This window comes from Hyposmocoma kahamanoa, unplaced genomic scaffold (genome assembly GCF_003589595.1).
Source record: "Hyposmocoma kahamanoa isolate Upper Pololo Valley unplaced genomic scaffold, ASM358959v1 226, whole genome shotgun sequence".
NCBI classification, from domain to species: domain Eukaryota; kingdom Metazoa; phylum Arthropoda; class Insecta; order Lepidoptera; family Cosmopterigidae; genus Hyposmocoma; species Hyposmocoma kahamanoa.
Genome location: NW_020653745.1, coordinates 1,747,038 through 1,766,196, shown reverse-complemented (window position 1 = coordinate 1,766,196; position 19,159 = coordinate 1,747,038). Strand labels below are relative to the sequence as shown.

Genomic DNA, 19,159 nt, shown 5'->3' with positions numbered 1-19,159 from the left:
ATTTTCTTGCAGAAACCTCTGAATGGGATACAAAAGGCATATCACTTCACAAAGGTGATGATTCACCTCCCATTCAAGCATTCCAAGAACACTTTTCCATTGTATTTCTTGATACAACAGGCTACTACAATCTCTGCTACCAAATGTGCAAAGGAACTTACTTAGCGTTAAAGAGAGAGTGTGTTCTCGCTGTTGAGATGCTTGATAATACTTCCATAAATGCTTTTATACCACTATTCATGGTGCCCGTGAAACCGTTGCTGCAGTTTGACCATATTTTGAAGTAAGTGCTTTTAATGTAACTTCTATAGTCTAATGTATGACTAAAGTGAGTAATTTGGACAAACAATATTGGCGTGTCAAGTGTTGTGATCAGGGTTGTTGCGAATATCAGCATCCGCATCTGCAGATAATCTGCATAAATTAAAATATCAGCATCCGCATTCATCAATGCTGATATTCATTGCAGATGTTCAAGCCATGACTTGACCTAAAAGGAATGCTGGAATAATTTACAAACCTTCCAGAAACATACTGTAAGCCGAAAAAACAGCTCAGCTTTTGATTTTAAAATACAACCGATAAAATTGCGGAACGATTAATCTAATCAGATTAATTGTTTTAACGCAGATTGATTCTTTTCTAAATAAATGTCACAAATCATTGAAATAGTATGTTATTACAATACCAATGAAAGTAACTAGAAGGTGTTTTCATGTAGATAGATTCAGTAGGGATGCACATTTTTCGCGTTTTTTTAATACATAAAATTAACATCTGTATCAGCATCCGCTGAAGTGTGAAACACCTGCATCAGCATCAACCCTGGTTATGACTTTGTTGCAATTGCCATGCTGTCAATTGCAATTACAAATCATGTGCTGTGCTGAATTTCAGCTTAATTTCCTGAAGTATAGTTTTACACTTCTATTGCAATTAAATAGATGACTGAACATCTTCATAGATAGTAAAGATACTGACTGAACATCTCCATGGATAGTAAAGATACTGACTACATCTTCATGGATTGTGTTACTTTTGGGTATTTTGTATTTTGAAAGTGACCAAGTGAACCCAACAAATAAATTTACTATTAAGTAATTTCAATAGTTTCTAAAAATGCTGTCTGTACTTAAAATGTAGTATTACATATATTGTATAAAAACTATCACTAAGTGTGTACTATTGTACAATTATAAAACAGGAGAAAGTATATTAACATGAATAATGTGATCATTTCAGGTTAAAAAATCTTTCAAAAGTGAAAGAAGCCGTTTTAAAAAGAGCTTCCAAAGAAAGCCGAGTTAACTATGGTGTGAATCAACTGGCTCTAGTTACTGATACATTATATTCTTTGCTGAGCAAAGGTTTAGGAAACAGAGTAGATCTGATATTACAAATGGTTGATGCTGACTTCACTTGGCCTGTAAAGAAAGTGCCTGAAAAATGCAGAAAAGATGGGTAAGAAATTTAAAAGTGTGCGAAAGCACTGTGTATATACTTTTTTAAATATATTCTGCTATGGGTGTTCTGAGACATGATCTGGACATAAAATTTGTTGATCTTCTCATAGCTCAGGGAATTAACTGTTTCAGACGAATTGGTGTGGTCGTTTGGCACGTTACTACTATTTGTAATATGCCGTACCAGAGTGTATCATGTAGAGTATATCAAGTTACATACATTTCTGAATGTTTAGTCACAATATTTCTCACTAATGGCAAAGATTATCATCATGATGAAACCTGCACGTCGAAGAAGGTTCTCAACCCTTGGTTGTAGGACTAATGCCTAAAGTCTCTATTTAGAAAAGAACCGTGCCCAACATAAGGACTGATAATGGGTAATGATGTTGATGATTTAATTAAATATATTAATTGTTCTAGCCAAGAGGAAAGTGTATCGTTCGGATTCATATTGAATCCCGAAAATGCGATCAACATTGTGGAGAAAGGACCTCCTGCGAATTTTCCTGAGGCAGAAGAATTTAGGTAAGCTTAATATTAAATTAGAAACTTGGACTTATTTGTGTGATACTTGTTTCTTGCTGGACTTAATACACTAAATTGAGCATATACTTGTAAATCTGAGATGTTTTATGCCTAACTGAAATTCCTTTTTAACCTTTTGACGAAAAATTGGGGCGTTATAACCTCGAAGCCTTCACATGTCTAAAGTATTTAATCCATTTTAGAAACTTAAATCGCAGTTAAGTGATGTGAGTAAACAAATTGTTGTAGATTGTTCTGGGGAGACAAGTCAGAACTTCGTCGGTTTCAAGACGGCTCTATCACGGAGACTTGTGTGTGGGACGCCGATACTCTCGCCGAGAGACGCAGCATTACTAAACAGATTATTAATTATCTTATGAAGATGAAGTATGGTAAGTTAAGTGTATATGAGTATGGTATGGTAAGTTAGTTAAGGTAACCTGATCCTACCTTATTGACATTGCTTTCACGATATAAACATAAAATAAAATGGGCTCTAATTTAGGCCCCTGTAGGAATCCATTCTTTACTGTTAAATATTTTGGATGTTTAAAGTGTTGTTGTGCAGTTGTGAGTAACACCGCTAATTTATTATACCACCGCGCTTCTCTCCCGTTGGGGTAGGCAGTAGTGGAGTTAGGTAAAATACGTCTTTCGTTAGCTATACTTGCATGTCTTCTAAAACACACCCGTGTTTTCTTAGTTTTGATCTAGCCTATTTTAAGTACGTCCTCAATGTGGTATGTATACCCTTCCCGACATTGCCATCCATCCTTTCCATAAGATCATAATTATCGTTAACCAACAACCAATTAACATAAACAGCAAGTATGGTAGGTCACCTTATCTGACATGACACCTTTAGATATCTGATTAAGGAAAGGAGGACGAGGTGGAACAAGAAGAAACAATCATTTTTGTAAGATTATTATTCCCCCGGGGTTAACTTTTCGTTTATTAATTAAAGTACTGTATTGCTAGGCATAATCCCGTCAGACGTACATCACGTCTGCGACCAGCTGGACAGTGTAACCGCTCGCAAACAGTATTGCGCGTTCAGTGAGGAGAGCTCCGTGGAGGCCCTGCGCGCCTTCGACGAGCTGCGTCGCGACTTGCGTGCGCTTACGCAGCTGCCGCTGGACGTCAGCGCCGTCTATGGTATTTAATGCAATTACAAATATTTTATATTTATGGTTATTACTACTAGGTATTTACTCTACTTACGCATCCAACATTTCTGTTTTTTCTTTACACGGAAAACATTATCTTCCAGGAGTATCTCCCGTGTTCAGCTATTGTGACCCGCTTCCGCCGCTCCCCCACGCGCCGATCCCGAAGCCGTGGCAACGCGGCAGCGCCTGCTTGATCAAAGACATCACTCGACAAGACGGAACTGTTGTTGTTCCCGAGTATACCCCCGTGTCTAAAGCTATTGTTGAGTTGGGTAAGTTCTTTGTTTAATACAATTGCAATGAACGCGCTCTACTTACCAATTGCGGCGCGGTTCCCGGATAAATATACATAGTTCACAAAGATTGTAGACCTCGATTTCATTCAGGCGAATAAACTGAACATTGATACGTACTTAATGTCTCCAGAGAAACGTTTATTATACTGACATCAATTACATTCAAGACAAATTTTACAAATTTTTCACGCTTATTGCCCATATTGTTTCGAAAAAATTCTAGGCCACAGCGGCAAATGGCCGGGCGACATCGAGGCGTTCCGTTGCCTCAAAGCTGCGTTCCATCTCCAAGTAGCTGACAGACTTACGAAACAGTACAGCCTACCAGCGCAGGCTTATCCCACACATGTCGACGTATTGAAAAACGGATTAGTATTCAGGTATGATATCATATATATCCTTCAACGAACTTGAGTCAAGTGACGTTGGCTCGAAGCAAGTTGAAGTGGCAGCAAAGCATATTATCTTAAAAATGGCTAATCATTATTTGGTAGACATAGACGATGCCCTATTTGATAAATTGAGAGCCTGGTGAGTTGATGACAATTAACTATATAATTTTGTGACTTTTCTTTTTATGCATTGTTAAGCAAACGAATTATTAGTCTTTAAGCGATATACAAATTTGGTTTGTCCATATTTATATTATTAATTTATTATTTGATTGTCATCCTGCAGACTTGAGATCGCGCATCCGAAAGAGATAACTCTACTCCGGAGAGAGATGGAAAAAGGAGTTGTAAAGTACAGGGAGAGCGAAGAGAGCATACAGCTGCAGTGCGATACCGTGCTGTTGCCGAGGTTAAGAGGAGCGTTGCATGGGTGAGAAACATTTTTTTCTTCGTGGATGAAGTATAATCTCAGCAGGATAAAACACGCCAGAATTTCACGCGGGTATAGGGCGAATATAATGTAAGGAGTAAAGACTAATGAATTGTGTTCTAGTTTACACGAAAAGTACCCGGCCTTCGGACCCACGACGTGCCTACTGAAACGCTGGCTAGCCTCACACCTCCTGTCTCCTCCCCACTTCCCGCCGGTCGTGGTCGAGTTGCTGTCGGCTGCCGTGTTCCTTCGCCCCGCGCCCCTGGAGCCGCCCGCGCAGCCCTTCGTGGGACTACTCCGAGTGTGGAAGCTGTTGGCTGACACGGACTGGGTCAGGGAAATGTTGCTCCTCGACTTCAACCAGGACATGACACGTGAGGCATATCAATTACAAATATTGTTTTTAAATTTAAGAAAGGCATTTGAGAAGATCGATCGTGATCACTGTTACTGGATATTGAGCCAGTAATAATTCAGACAATAAATTAAGTTACATTATGACCGATGTAATATGAATTCAATATCAGTCGGTACTGAAATACATTTATTTTCAAATGTTAAAAGTGCTAGCGAAGGAGTTCTCCAAGGGTCGACTCTAGAGCCAACGTTGTTTCAGTTTTGTATCTACATAAAAATACTACGCAGTCTAAAAGTATCTATCAATCCACACAGCCTCGATTATTGGGACATGGACCTTATCAGAAATTATTTATTATTCAAATTTCAGGTGAAGAAATAACAGAACTGGAGCGAAAATTCAACGAACGCGAAGAGAAGACCCCGTACATGTACATAGTGACTTCGTACGACGGCGACCTACCTAGCGTATGGAGCGCGACTGCACCGACGGAACAGGTCGTCTGCCGAGCACGAGTCTTAGCTCGAAGCGCGTTGGACTACATGGAGAAGGCGCTGATGAAAGATTTCAAAGACAACGTACTGGTAATATTTTTTTTTAGCTACACACCGTTTCCTTACATTGAAAAATATATATACGACACTAAAACGCGCTTGTGTACCGCAGGCCGCGTTCGTGCCCTCCTTGACAGGCTATGACGTCATCATTCACCTCCAGCCGCACCTCGTGCCGTATTCGTCGGAGCGCGTGGACAAGCGGCCTTCGCCCAAAGCGCTGCCAGACACGGTCGTCGAACAAGTGGTACCACCTGTCGAGTTCCATGTTGTTCACAAGTATTTAGAAGAATTGCGGGTAAGTTGTAACACAATACAAATAAACACGACGATCTCAGTGGCCCAGCGGAGGGTCTCATATCTTCATCCAAAGCTTGAAAACGTTTTTCTGTGTGATTTATATAATTTATTAAAAATATTGTAAAATGTAAAAACGTTCAAAAATCTTTTTACATGTTGCAAGAGTTCTTTTAGAGCAAAGACAAGATGTAATACATAACAAATAATATGAGTTTTTTAAAATTGTTATGAAAGAATATTTGATTTTGCTTTTGCATTTAACTACGCATTACTTTTATAAGAAATATTATGTTACAAATATTATTTTGACATTGATTTGATTATGACATTTTTTTTTAAATTGTTATCATAAAGGAAATGAAACTATTTTTCCGGATTTAAATCGCGTATATTTGTTTTTTCAAACAAACCGACGTTTCGCGCCCTTTACAGGTCCCATGGTCACGGTTGACGGTGTAAAACCTAAGAACTCGATATTGTTATCATAAGTTTTTATAAATTGTACTTTAATTATTTCTATTTTATTAATATATTATTATTTTGATTCTGATTTGATTAATTATCATTGATTTTAATGTTATTTTTATAGATTTAGAACTTCTGTAATTTAATTTAAGTTTAAGGCTGTACTTATATTTATTTTAAACACTTGTGCATTACCCATGTAATGCAATAAATAAATGAATAAATGAATAAACGAACGAATAAGCGAATAAATAAATAAATATTATTATTATTGTTAAAATTACAGAGCGCGTACAGCGACTTCGCCTTGTTTTTCCACGACTGCTTTGGCGGAGAGGTGATCGCTGTGCTCTGGAAGCCGGATATTGACGACTCCAGAGAGTTTCAGGTACGTTTAATTTGGTGGTGGGTGTCTAAACGAAAAAGACTTAAAAAAAGTTTGGTTCTTATATAAGCACAGTAAGTACGATAATAATTTTAAGTTGCAAACGTTGCTCAGTTCAATGCTTGCCTAATAAGTATCAAGTCCCGCCATCTATGTTTCCTAAACAAATTAATTCATCAATGTCAATGATAATGTTATAAATAAAAATAAAATTCGTGTTTTACGTATAAACTTGTTATTATTATTTCCTTAATAGCGGCCATTATACAGTGTTTTTTTTTATGGTAACAGTATGGGGAAATCCAAAACCATAGAGATACAAAAAAAGTGTCATAAGAACATTGACTTACAAATAAATGGACGACGGGTCTAATACAAAAACCACGAAAAAAATGTCCCAAGTCAACCTATTTAAACGTAGTGACGTGTAAAGGAATATGAAAAAGCTAAAACGTTGAATTTAAATTGTAATGTCATCGCAGTACTGTCTAATTTTGCTTGCTTCGCTGTCAGTCGAACAAACGAAGACTAAAGCGTGTATGACGCTCTGTATACGATTTTAACGCCCTATAAGTTCGGACACCTTTTAGCGCGGACCCGACGTCCATATAATTGTAAGTCAATGCATAAGAACCATTAAGTGTTTTTTTGTGAAAACAATTTTGGCATGGTAAATTTTTTGATCGATCGTGAGTTGCCTGAATCGCAATTTGCATTAAATAAATTTTGATCAATTTTATTAATTTTTATGGACAACTCACGCTTGACCAAACAACTATGCCCAAATTGTTTTCACAAAAAAAAATTTTGTGGTTCTTAAGACAGTTTCTTTATACCTTCTATGGTTTCGGATTTCCCATACTGTCCCATTGAAAAAAAAACACTATATAGGCTTGGGCCAGTATCAGTTTCCAAGTATGTTACAATTACATAATAAACTTACTTATCTGAAAACCTACTCTCGCTATCGCTTTTAACACAATCTGACAAAATTTTTTTTTATATATAGTCTATGAGCTTAAACGTTTTGATAAACACGTTTATTTAAAAAGTACCACATATTAACATTTAAAATTTATAAGCAATTTATTCCATCTCTAGTTACAATGGATTGTATACTATGTAGGTCACTGTATACTATAGTTATTTATATAATAAAGTGACAATATTATGAATATTCATAATCTTGCTACTTATTGTGTTATATTAATCCACACTATAATATTTAAGTTATAAACAACTATATTTGTTAGCAATCGTTAGTTTTACCAATCATTTATTGTTTATTTTGTTACAGTCTGTTTTATTGTTACTAAATTTCTTTTGTCATTGATAGCCATACAAACTATTGGTATAAAATTTACTTTGTTAGAAATTATTTTAATCATATTTTATTATTTGTTTTGTTGCATATTTTTTTTTATTTAGCAATAGTTCATTATTAATTTTGTAACAATATCTTTGTTACCAGCTAACAAACGCCAACGCTCTTCAACCAATCAAAACCAAAGGCGAAATTGCGTACAAAATCAACAAGCCAGCTCTGGTCGAGGACTTCCGAATACTAGGCGCCGGTCTCGTAAGAGACATCACTGTTACGTAGTATTAGTTACTTGTAACTGTTACTATAAGTAATTGTTGTAATAAAATGACTTATCTATGTTGTGGTTTTTATTAAATTCCACGATATTTTAGAGTTATATATTGTTTTGTTAAATATCTCTACTACTTTGTTATAATTATTAATAGTTTATAGTCCGGTCAGGTTGAGGGATTTATTATTTGTGTTCGATATTTGTATTAATTATTGTATTATTTTTATTATTTCACATAAGTTTACTTTGTTGTCGAGGGTTTCTTTTAAATACAAATTATGAGGCTATGTGGTTTAGTTTCACACATTTTTGCATGTGTTGTATTGCTTGAGGTACTCATATTAATTAAATGAGCATCCCTGCTATCTTACTAATTGATTACAGTTAAAATTAATTTAGTAGCTATACGATTTATTTAATAAAATTAAAAGAGATGTTACTATCAGTGGCGGATTTGCCCTAAGGCCATCCTAGGGCCTAGGGCGGCCAATCGTGACAAAAAAGTCATTGATGGTAACAAGAAAGAACTCAAAGTACATAAATATTTTAAAGTCTCACGCACATTATGGCGGGCCGCACTGCACCGCATCGTATAACAATATTCTTCATAGATCACTTTCGCACATTTTATTTATAAAATATAGATATGTCTAACAGTAGGTATATGAGAAAGGGGTGGCTGGTACTGACCACCTGGGGCCTAGGACGGCCTGCGATCGTTTCACTTGTCAACGCAGCTCCGTTCCGTATATTTAACAGTGGCGACGAACTACCCGCAACAAAAAAAAAATATTGTGCAAAATGGCGAATATTAGTGCTCAGTTCGGGATTTTAAATAGTTTCGATCACAATACACACACATGGAAAACGTATAAAGGTCGTATTGGGCAATATTTCGTAGCAAATAATTTTAATGAATCGACGGATCCTGAGGGCAAGAGAAGAAAGGCGATCCTGCTAAGCGCACTCACAGAGGGTACCTACAAGCTAGCAACGGACCTGACTTTACCCAAGGAAATCGACGACGTGCCCTACGAAGATTTATTAAATCTTTTAGACACTCACTTCACACCAAAGAGTGTCGGGTTTGGTGAGCGTCACAACTTTTACGCGGCCGCTCAACAAGTGGGTGAAACCCATTCTCAGTGGGCAGCGAGATTACGAGGTCTGACTGCAAAGTGTGGCTTCCTCAATGTCGAAGAGGCGCTGCGCGACAAGTTCATAATGGGCATGCTACCGGGACGAGAAAAAGAAGAGCTGTACGCAAAGGATTTAGCCGGTCTCACGCTAGCCAAGGTCGTGGAGACCGCGGAGAACCATGTCAAGGCACGGAGCGCCGCGGCCGCAAGCTCCGCCGCCGGCGGCGCCGGCCTAGCGAGCGCGTCCCATGATCAGTTATTCAAGATCTCAAACAACGGGAATCGTGTAAGTGTAGGCAAAGTAAAGTGTAGTGTTTGTGGGTTTACGAATCATAAGTCCTCGGAGTGTAAATTTGCAAATTACGTTTGCAAAAAGTGTCACGTGAAAGGCCATTTGCGTAAAATGTGTTCTAAAGTGAATTACGTAAAGGTGGATTGCGGTGGCCAGGGTGAGGATGACGAAAGCGATGACGGTGAGCTTTATTACATTCGTTCATTTAGGGGTGCACCCATGGTAGAAACAGTTCTAATTAAAAATAGACCGTTTCAATTTGAAATAGACAGTGGGTCAACAGTAACTGTAGTGTCGGAGGTCTTGTATAAAACTCATTTTAAAGATGTGCCGTTATCCAATACTATGAAACAGCTGATGACGTACAATGGAAAGAAAATTGAATGTGTAGGTATATTTCGTTTGCCGATAAGTTATGCGGGACAAACTCACGTTATTGTCTTTTATGTAATACGTGACGGAGGCCCGCCTCTTCTGGGTAGGGATTTTATATCAGCGTTTAATTTGCAATTGGTACCGGTGAATTTTTGTGTGGATTCTGTACCACCTGTTGAATTGTTGCAACAACAATATTCAGAGCTGTTTTCGGACAAATTAGGCACTTTTAACAAGTACAAAATTAAGTTGTTGTTGAAAATGCTAAACCGGTTTTCTGCAAGGCACGTCCCGTCGCATTCGCTTTGCGCGATAAGGTCAATCACGAAATTGACAGGTTGGTCCGGTTAGGTATTATTGAGCCTGTCGAGCACTCAGAATACGCATCTCCGATAGTTCCAGTTCTTAAAAAGAATGGGTCAGTCAGATTGTGTGCCGATTACTCTAGAACTATAAACAAACAGCTGCAGGTGGAAAAATATCCACTTCCCACAACTAGTGAACTGTTTTCTAAAATACATGGGGGTCAACACTTTAGTAAATTAGATTTATCTATGGCATATAACCAGTTTGTTTTAGATAACGAGTCAAAAAATCTTACTTGCATAAATACAAACCGTGGGTTATATACTTTCTCTCGATTAGTATTTGGGTTAGCCAGCGCACCCTCCATTTTTCAACGCGCAATCGAAGGGGTGCTTTCAGGTCTAGATGGCGTATTATGTCTATTAGATGACATTTTGGTCACTGGTAAGGACTGGAAGGAGCATCTTGAAAGGCTGAATGCTGTGCTGAAGCGGCTGCAGGACGCAGGCCTTACATTACAAAAAGAAAAATGTAGATTTTTTCAGGATAAAGTTCATTATCTTGGCTATATCATTACGAAAGACGGGTTGAAGAAAGCACCGGAAAAAATTAAGGCCATGGTTGAAGCACCAGTTCCGAAAAATGTTAGTGAGTTGCAGTCATTCCTAGGGCTCATAAACTATTATAGGAATTTTGTACGAAATGCATCCGCAATCCTCAGTCCTTTATATGAATTATTGAAAAAGGGTTGTAAATGGGACTGGAATGAAGTTCATGATACGGCATTTCGAGAAATTAAAAAAGTTATGACATCGGAACAGGTTCTTACACATTTCGATTCAAGTGCGACGATCATTTTAACCGTCGACGCTTCTCCTAAGGGGTTGGGAGCTATTCTTTCTCAAATAGGTAAAGACGATGTAGAACGACCCTTATCTTTCATGTCGCGTACGTTAAATGCGGCGGAAAGGCGATATGCTCAAATACAGAAAGAGGCAACTGCAATAATTTATGGCGTGCGACGATTCCATCAATATTTGTATGGCAGAAGCGAACCTTTCATATTACGAACGGACCACAAGCCACTTCTGTCCATTTTCGGGCCACATAAGGGCATTCCAGAGATGTCTGCAAATAGATTACAACGGTACGCTTTGTTTCTGAGTAGCTATAACTACAAAATAGAATACGTTCGCAGCGCTGATAACAGTGCGGACTACCTGTCGCGCGCGAGCCTGCCGAGAGAAGTGCACGAGTGCGCGTGCACCGAACAATGCAAGTGCTGCGATTGCGAGGTAGCATATGACCGGGCGACCTATGTCTGTTTCGTAGTAGACGGCAGCATGCCCGTCACTTTACACAGATTACGCGAAGAAACAAAATCGGACATAGTCTTACGTCTAGTCATTAACTGCATTATGAAAGGCTGGCCGCCTAAAGTTGATGATATTCGGTTAAAACCGTATCATTTGTGTAGATCACAACTGTCTTATGAGAATGGATGCGTAATGAGAGGTCATAAGGTCGTCATCCCCGCGAGTTTACACCAGACAATGTTAAAAGAATTACATTCGTCGCATTTAGGTATAGTTAAAACAAAGGGCGAGGCTCGTTCTAGATTTTGGTTTCCAGGAATTGACCAAGCGGTGGAAACCATGATAGGTACGTGTGATGTGTGCATTCAGTTGCGCCCCTCGCCGCCCCGCGCCCCGCTGACTCCGTGGGAGTACCCAGCTCGATCATTTGATAGAATTCACATAGATTTCCTTGGTCCAATTAAAGGTTGTGTATACTTAGTAGCAGTAGACGCACATACTAAGTGGGTAGAGGTATACAATATGAAAACGTCCACGTCATCAGCGGCAGTGATTTTAAAATTATGTGAATTTATGTCTAGATTCGGTGTTCCTAAAACGATTGTTAGTGATAACGGCACAGCTTTTTGTTCGCGGGAATTTGAGTTGTTTTGTTCAACAAACGGGATTTCGCATATGACGTCACCGGTCTACCACCCGTCGAGCAACGGCCAGGCCGAAAGTTTTGTAAAAATTGTGAAAAGGGGAATAAAGTCGTGTCTTTTGTTGGATCTCAACGCGGGGGATACGTGGACAAAATTACTGAAATACCTAATGGATTACCGTAACTCTGTTAACACTACCACGGGGCTGTCTCCGGCTCAACTGGTATTCGGTCACAAGTTAAGATCTAGATTAGATTTGATTGATCCAAACTCATCGGCACCCTCGCCACCGCCGTCGCCTGATATAATAAATAACCAACAGTGTACACGAAATAAGGAAGGGAAAACCAGAGTTAAAAAATTAAAGAAAAACGACATTGTACTGTACAAAAAATTTATTAATAAAACAAAGTATACATGGTGTAAAGGAATCGTACAGAAAAAAATAGGAAATGTTCTATATTTAGTGAAAGATATCGATAGTTCGGAAATGTATAAAAGACACATAAATCAATTAATGTTGTACAAAGGGACTAGTAACAATTATTGGGACTCGGTACATAGTTCAAATGTAAACTTACCTGTTGCGTCACCGCCGCCGCCGCTGCCGCCGCCACAGTCGCCTCCGCCGCCGCCGCCGCCGTCTTCGCCGCTGTCGTCTCTGACACCGCTGTCCTCGTCGGAACCATTATCGCTGTCTCCCGAATCACCGGAACCCCAGGTTGAACTCCCATCACCGAATATTGCTTCACAGTCAGCCAGTGGAAGGAGAGCCGAACTGTATGTGCCGAGCGATTCTCCATGGTCGGGAGAGGACGAATATGCGAGCGGAACTCTACAGAGGGACGATGAGATGCTAGCTGATTCCGTCTGCGCTACTGCGAGACAATCGAATTCCGACGATGAGTTCTACGAAGCGGAAGCCGAAGTGGATACCCGGGACAAGCCACAGGGTCCCGGAGTTGTACCAAAAAGATTGTTACGCCCACGTCCCATTGTGTCTTATAAAAAGTACTTTTAATATTTGTATTAATTTAGGTTATTATAATAGAGGGAGGAATGTTATGTATGTAGGTATGTGTGGCTGCGCCCACCACCAGTTCATATTATAATAAATCAGTGCAAAGCTAACCAGCGATCGTTTCACTTGTCAACGCAGCTCCGTTCCGTATATTTAACACTAAGTAGTTGTTGTCGATAGTTTTATTGGTAGATTGTGAAAGAAGATAAAATTTTGCCAAATATGATGTTCTAATTCATTGACTTACAATTATATGGACGTCGGGTCCGCGCTAAAAAGTGTCCGAACTTATAGGGCGTTAAAATCGTATACAGAGCGTCATTCACGCTTTAGTCTTCGTTTGCTCGACTGACAGCGAAGCAAGCAAAATTAGACAGTACTGCGATGACATTACAATTTAAATTCAACGTTTTAGCTTTTTCATATTCCTTTACATGTCACTACGTTTAAATAGGTTGACTTGAGACATTTTTTTCGTGGTTTTTGTATTAGACCCGTCGTCCATTTATTTGTAAGTCAATGTTCTAATTATTATAAATAGCGTTATTGCCTTCTCTATTCTTATTTTGACAGTTGATCTACTAATATCAAGATCAATTTTTATTAATATACCTACATTTTAACAAGAGTAGCTGGATTCGATTATCTATATTGAATTAAAATGAAAAACTTTAAAATGTATCTCCCTTTGTATTTTTCATAAACATAGTTCTTAATAGAGTGTATGTATGTATCAACTTACAAAAAATGACAATTCGAATGAACTTGTGCTCAGTAATTGGACGAATAATGGATCGAGGATGATTGATGAAGTTTACCAGTTACCAAAAATCTCTTGTACGATAAACATTTTAAAGAACATAAATATTTATAAAACTGGATTTATTACCATAAGTTTCTCACCTCTTTTGAATTCTGAACGTCAAACTACTAAGCAAGATTATGGAGGCGCGCTGGCTGCGGAGACTACTACTCTCCCGACAACATTATAATCAACAGAACTCCACCAGCACCAGCAGCACCCTCACACTACTATATCATTATAGTCTGTCTTTTTTGAAGATAAGAGTAAAATTACAAATGCAGGGTTTCCAGTTTTCATAAAATTTTAAATAGTTATGTAGTTGTTGTCGATAGTTTTATCGATAGATTGTAAAAGAAGGTATATATATATTTTTGCCGAAAATGGCTGAATTGTGAATGTACCGATATTCTAATGATTAACAATTGCGTTATTGCCTTCTTTATTCTTATTGCGACAGTTAGCCTACTAGTATCGAGGTCAATTTATAATTAACATGCATTTTAATAAAAATAAGCTGATTTGATTGTCTATAATGAACTAAAATGAAATACTTTAAAATGTGTCTCCTCTTTGTTTTTTCATAAACATAATCCTAAATGCAGTGTATGTACATATGTATGAACTTACAAAAATGATAATTCAAATGAACTTATGCTCTGTAATTGGATGAATAACGGGTCGATGATGATTCAGATGAAACAAGTTCGACTATTTAATACATAAGCGTGTCCAGTACTCAGTCGATAGTCGATAGAATATTTATCGACTGCAATCACTAGCTGCTCGCAAGCGGGAAACACTTTTGCGCATTGAACTGTCATTTTACTCCGTCTTCAAAAGAGACGGACTATAGCGTTTCTTTAAAATGTCTGAGACTTTTCCTACAAGTACAACGATAAGATTTTGTTGTCTTCACATTTTCATGCAGCCTTGCCAGAATAACTATCGGTTGCTGGAACATCTCTTTAGACCTATATAAATTAGGTACTAAACAAGGTAATATTGAAAAGGAAATGAAAACTATATGTTCTTGCATAATTACAATTTATTGATTGCTAAAACGTCCTTCAAAGTCGTGTTCAAACGCGTGTTCAACCACAAAACTGAACGAGCTCACAACGAACGGAGTGCCGTCGGTCTAACCGGCGCGGACGAAGAAGGGCAGCGTGTCCAGCGGCGCGGGGTAGTTCCGCAGCCAGTCGCCGCCGCGCAGGCGCCGGCCGGGGTCGCCCTGCGCCAGCCACGTGCCCTCGGGCAGGTACACGTCGCGCTCCAGCGAGCCGTGCTCCAGCACCGGCGCCACGAGGACGCTCTCGCCCAGGAGGTACTCTGCGCCAGCAGGGGAACTCATTGCTGTTGCCACATTTCTTACGAGATTCGTCTAAACTTCCTCATTATTCAAAATTAAAGGCAAAAGTAAAAACCAAATAGTTACTTTTATTAACACGGAAAATTCCTTCGATCCCGCTGGATTCGAACCGGCGCCTTCAGCATACCGTGTCTGATGCTCTCGCTACTCGTGATATTCAACAAACTTAATTTAGACTCTAGGATACATACAATTTGGCTAAATTTGCATTGCCCCGGAACAGAGGGGAAAGTGAATTATTGTAATAAAATTGTACTAAAAATAAAAAGATATGTTAATTACACAAAAATAAAGAGAGCTCTGCCAGCCATGCCAAGGCAGTGAGAACAAAGACCATGAGCAGGCAACAGCGTGTAAGAGAGAAAGAGGGAGATAAATTAACAGATAAATGAAATAAGTAACTATAATGGTAACTGCAGAAATTCTCCAGTGAAAGTTCTATAACACAGCTGACGGCCACGGATAGCCACACAAAAGTAGCCACACCCGCCCTTTTTCATTTTTATAATTAACCAATCGCAGAGTGCGACTCATCGCCACGCACTGGCTTTATCTAGTTTCTTTTTACAATAATCTATGCACCGCTACAGACGCGTCTGCATTACAACGGACGAGCATCTTCCAACTGATCGGCAATCACAGACCGTGGAAGGCCGTCTTAAGGGATACCTATCCAACATTAATTCGAAAAAGATGAACGTGAATATCATCATCATTTAGGCCTCTTCCAAAGATCGCCATAATGACCGGTTTTGCGCTGCAGTGGATTCCCGCAATCTTCACCTAGGTCGACCAGAGGGTAGACCACCCACAAGATGGACCACCATCTTGTGGGTGGTCTACCCTCGCTGCGTCTTCCGATACGCGGTCGCTACTCGAGAAATCTTTGGCCCCATCGGCTACCTGTTCTGCTAGCAATGTGGCAAATCCTTTAGGCAACGTCGGTTATACGGGTAACTGGGATATACTTGAAGAAAAACCAACGACGGACGAGGTTTCGAGACGGCTCCCGCACACGGTCAAGATATATCATCTCGATGTGAAATCTTACCATCCCAAATATCCAACGCTGTAGTATCGTTAGGCGCGATCCACCAAATGGGCGCGTTGACGGGGCTGCCGTCAGCGACGGCTCGTCTACATGCTGCGATTATCTGTGGCGCGTACTTCGCGTGCAAATCTACATACTTCTTGCTTATTGCTATCGTCTGCGAAGGAACAAGAAACAGTTATTTCGATTGCAATGGTTGCAAATTTGGCTTGGTCACGTTTAATATCCACATAGCTGTTGCATAATGCTTTGAATCAATCATGACTATTGGTCTAGCTTTAGTGTGTTTTAACTACGATGAGCCAATCTACACTATACGTATGAACACTAACCCATTTACCTCATTGTCAAAGTCCCAAGGCACATACGAGAACTGCAAGCTAGGCATAAAAGTGTTAGCCTGCAACCATCGAATAAACAGCTCCTTGCTGGGAGGTTCATTGTACCCATTCCCACCAATCATGTCTGGCAGGACCAACGGGTACCCATTCATGTTCATCTGCAACAGCGTCGTGACCAGTGTTGGCAGACCATTCTCAAAAGTCCAGTAGGTGTCCTTGTCAATCATTCGGACGAAGATCGGGAGGTCTTGAGTCCTGGAAGTTTTGATTTCTTTAAATAGTTGAACAATACCTACTGTAGTCGAAAACCTCGCATACCGTTTTCGAAAAACTATTGTTGATTTCCTCCGGTATTAAGTGGTTCTGTTTTCTCTTTCATCTGTTAATTATTCAATATTAGTAAAATTACTATTTCAGTTGATTCATAATAATGAGGTCACTCGCCTGTATCCTGCTCGAACTTCTACCATTGGGCCGAACTGCGCGACCAATCTGACATAATCCGCAGTTATAACGCCTGGCTGATCTCTGATATCTCCTTGTAGAACTGGGATCTGCAAATTGCAATTGTTTCAATCAGTAACAAATGGTTGCATCACTCGTTGATATCTTTCTTGCATATGCAAGGAGGTGGACGAGTCTTTTATGGAGAGGGTCTTAGGCCATTGTCCGCCATTCTGATCTATTGAGTTTTGGGAACTACACTTCTTTGAGGAGTAAGTAAACGCAAGCGTCTTTAGTTTCTTCCGTTTAATAGCGATGCTCTTGTCGTTCTTATCTAATATTCTTAAAAACGAGGTATATTTTCTTTCAAAATAAAGTAAAAACATACCTGAGGGGACCAGCTTGTTTCACCACCATCGAACTTGTAGCTGTCAATGCCGTAAACGGTCTGCAACCTCTGCAGGCGCTCCATATACCACGCCCTGGCATCCGGTTTAGTGAAGTCGATGTATGCCGTCGTTGTCTCGTTGTCATTCCACCAGCTCGTCTCTACTGATCCGTACTCCGAAGAAACCAGATACCTTGATTGTGAGGATAGTGTAAAGTTAACGTTTTCTCGCTTGTCTATCACATAAATAACCTCGTCTTTTCTTTGCCTTAATTCCCTGTCACCATGCTGAGGGACTAAACGATTTTATCGCTAGTGATAATCAATTAGGGAATAACCACGAAAACCTTTACATTTTTAATCTGGATATTGTACCATCAGATCAGATAGAATAGAAGAGAATAGAATCATTTATTTTATATTATCAATGTCACAATATTACAATTAAAAATACAATGTCAAGGGATAATATGATCGTCACTAACGCAAACTGCTTGTCTAAATACAATGAAGTCGAGTAAAACAAAATTACAATTGTTTCAAAAGAAACTCATCGACACTGTAGAATTCATTATCCAATAAAAGAACTGTTAGTCAGGTATTAAACGTTTCGTCATTTGTAACACTTTTCAGGTGGATGTTCGTAGAAGCTTCCCTTTCCCACGTTTCGCAACGCTTGACCTCAACGCTTGACGCGCGTAAACTATTATATCATAGATGTAAGGTGAGTACGTCGTCATTACATGGTATTTTTTTAAAAGTATAAAAAAGACTAACCATTGCACGTTTTTGAAGAATAGAAACCCTATTCGACTCGGTTGAGTTACCCCGCGGTGCAATGCCGTACTACATCAACGAATGAAAATATGCAAAGCACGTCTGCCTCAATACCACATTGGACACAAGAGGTCGCAGTTTCCTTAGTGCGTATATCTGTATATGGATACTTGGGCCCTGATTTGAATTCAAATCGGAGGGTAGCCCATCCGCAATATTATAGGCCTCGACTCGGAAAAGACGCAGTTTCCGATCTGGAGAGGCTATCAAAATCAAAGCCCTGATCTAGAGATATATCACTCCATCCAAGATCCAATTTCAAAAAGGTCATTTCTTATATGTGCAAGTCGAATTGGATATCGAAACCTATATTCCCAATTAGCGATCTATTGGTAGTCGAAATCGGGTCAATAATTTCATACTATAAATAATTTCTCAACTTTGTTTCGTTAACTCTGGAATAATGTGCTAAACACTTACCCTTTGTTCTTAGCTTCCGTATACCAAGGCTCACAACCCTTATTGATAAACGGATGAGCCCAAACAGTCACTCTGTATCCCTTCGATTTCAGCATTCTCACAGTCACGGCCATGTTTGGAAATCTTTCTTGATCAATAGTCAAAGACCCGTAGCAAATCTCCCAGAGGTCATCAATTTCCAATTGACTGTTCGGGAAGCCATACCTGGAGATTTCGTCAGCGAATCTCAAGACGACGTCGTGATTTACGTCTCTCTTGTATCTGGCCCAGGTAGACCAGACTGGATAAGTAATCATCCTCTCATCAGGGTATCCCAAAGGCTTTTCGAGGTATTTATCGATGGCGTACTCATGGGCCTTTCTTGCGTCCTCGAAAATGCCGACTGCGTAAATCAGGTCGTTGCGATCTCGTTTGCTGGAGTAGGGTGGCTTTATTTGGGCGATAAAGCATGCTGCGTTCTTTTCGAGGTC

The 19,159-nt window shown here is 39.4% G+C and overlaps 3 protein-coding genes across 4 annotated transcripts in view; 2 read left to right on the top strand and 1 right to left on the bottom strand.

Annotated features, from left to right (window-relative positions):
• The window catches only part of LOC113228308 (nucleolar protein 6), a 10,015-nt gene extending 2,021 nt beyond the window's left edge, over positions 1-7,994 (top strand). Inside the window, exons 3-15 of the mRNA XM_026461567.1 lie at positions 13-283; positions 1,243-1,461; positions 1,887-1,991; positions 2,241-2,383; positions 2,973-3,149; positions 3,265-3,435; positions 3,683-3,839; positions 4,138-4,281; positions 4,405-4,658; positions 5,012-5,226; positions 5,309-5,494; positions 6,248-6,349; positions 7,818-7,994. Of these exons, the coding sequence (XP_026317352.1) occupies positions 13-283; positions 1,243-1,461; positions 1,887-1,991; positions 2,241-2,383; positions 2,973-3,149; positions 3,265-3,435; positions 3,683-3,839; positions 4,138-4,281; positions 4,405-4,658; positions 5,012-5,226; positions 5,309-5,494; positions 6,248-6,349; positions 7,818-7,949 (2,276 nt within the window). The 3' untranslated portion in view covers positions 7,950-7,994. The remainder of the gene's footprint in view (positions 1-12; positions 284-1,242; positions 1,462-1,886; positions 1,992-2,240; positions 2,384-2,972; positions 3,150-3,264; positions 3,436-3,682; positions 3,840-4,137; positions 4,282-4,404; positions 4,659-5,011; positions 5,227-5,308; positions 5,495-6,247; positions 6,350-7,817) is intronic.
• Positions 7,995-8,679: 685 nt separating this feature from the next.
• On the top strand, positions 8,680-13,034 carry LOC113228312 (uncharacterized protein K02A2.6-like). Its single transcript, XM_026461572.1, is given in 2 exon segments — positions 8,680-10,006; positions 10,009-13,034. Coding segments are annotated over 2 exon segments (4,290 nt in total). The 5' UTR covers positions 8,680-8,742.
• Positions 13,035-14,855: 1,821 nt separating this feature from the next.
• LOC113228319 (myogenesis-regulating glycosidase-like) overlaps positions 14,856-19,159 on the bottom strand; it is a 16,815-nt gene continuing 12,511 nt past the window's right edge. For both annotated transcript variants that reach the window (XM_026461579.1, XM_026461580.1), the window contains exons 6-11: positions 18,690-19,159; positions 17,433-17,625; positions 17,045-17,154; positions 16,600-16,855; positions 16,260-16,416; positions 14,856-15,168 (exon numbers count right to left, since the gene is read on the bottom strand). In XM_026461579.1, coding sequence (XP_026317364.1) covers positions 14,978-15,168; positions 16,260-16,416; positions 16,600-16,855; positions 17,045-17,154; positions 17,433-17,625; positions 18,690-19,159 — 1,377 coding nt within the window. In that variant the 3' untranslated portion in view covers positions 14,856-14,977. The remainder of the gene's footprint in view (positions 15,169-16,259; positions 16,417-16,599; positions 16,856-17,044; positions 17,155-17,432; positions 17,626-18,689) is intronic.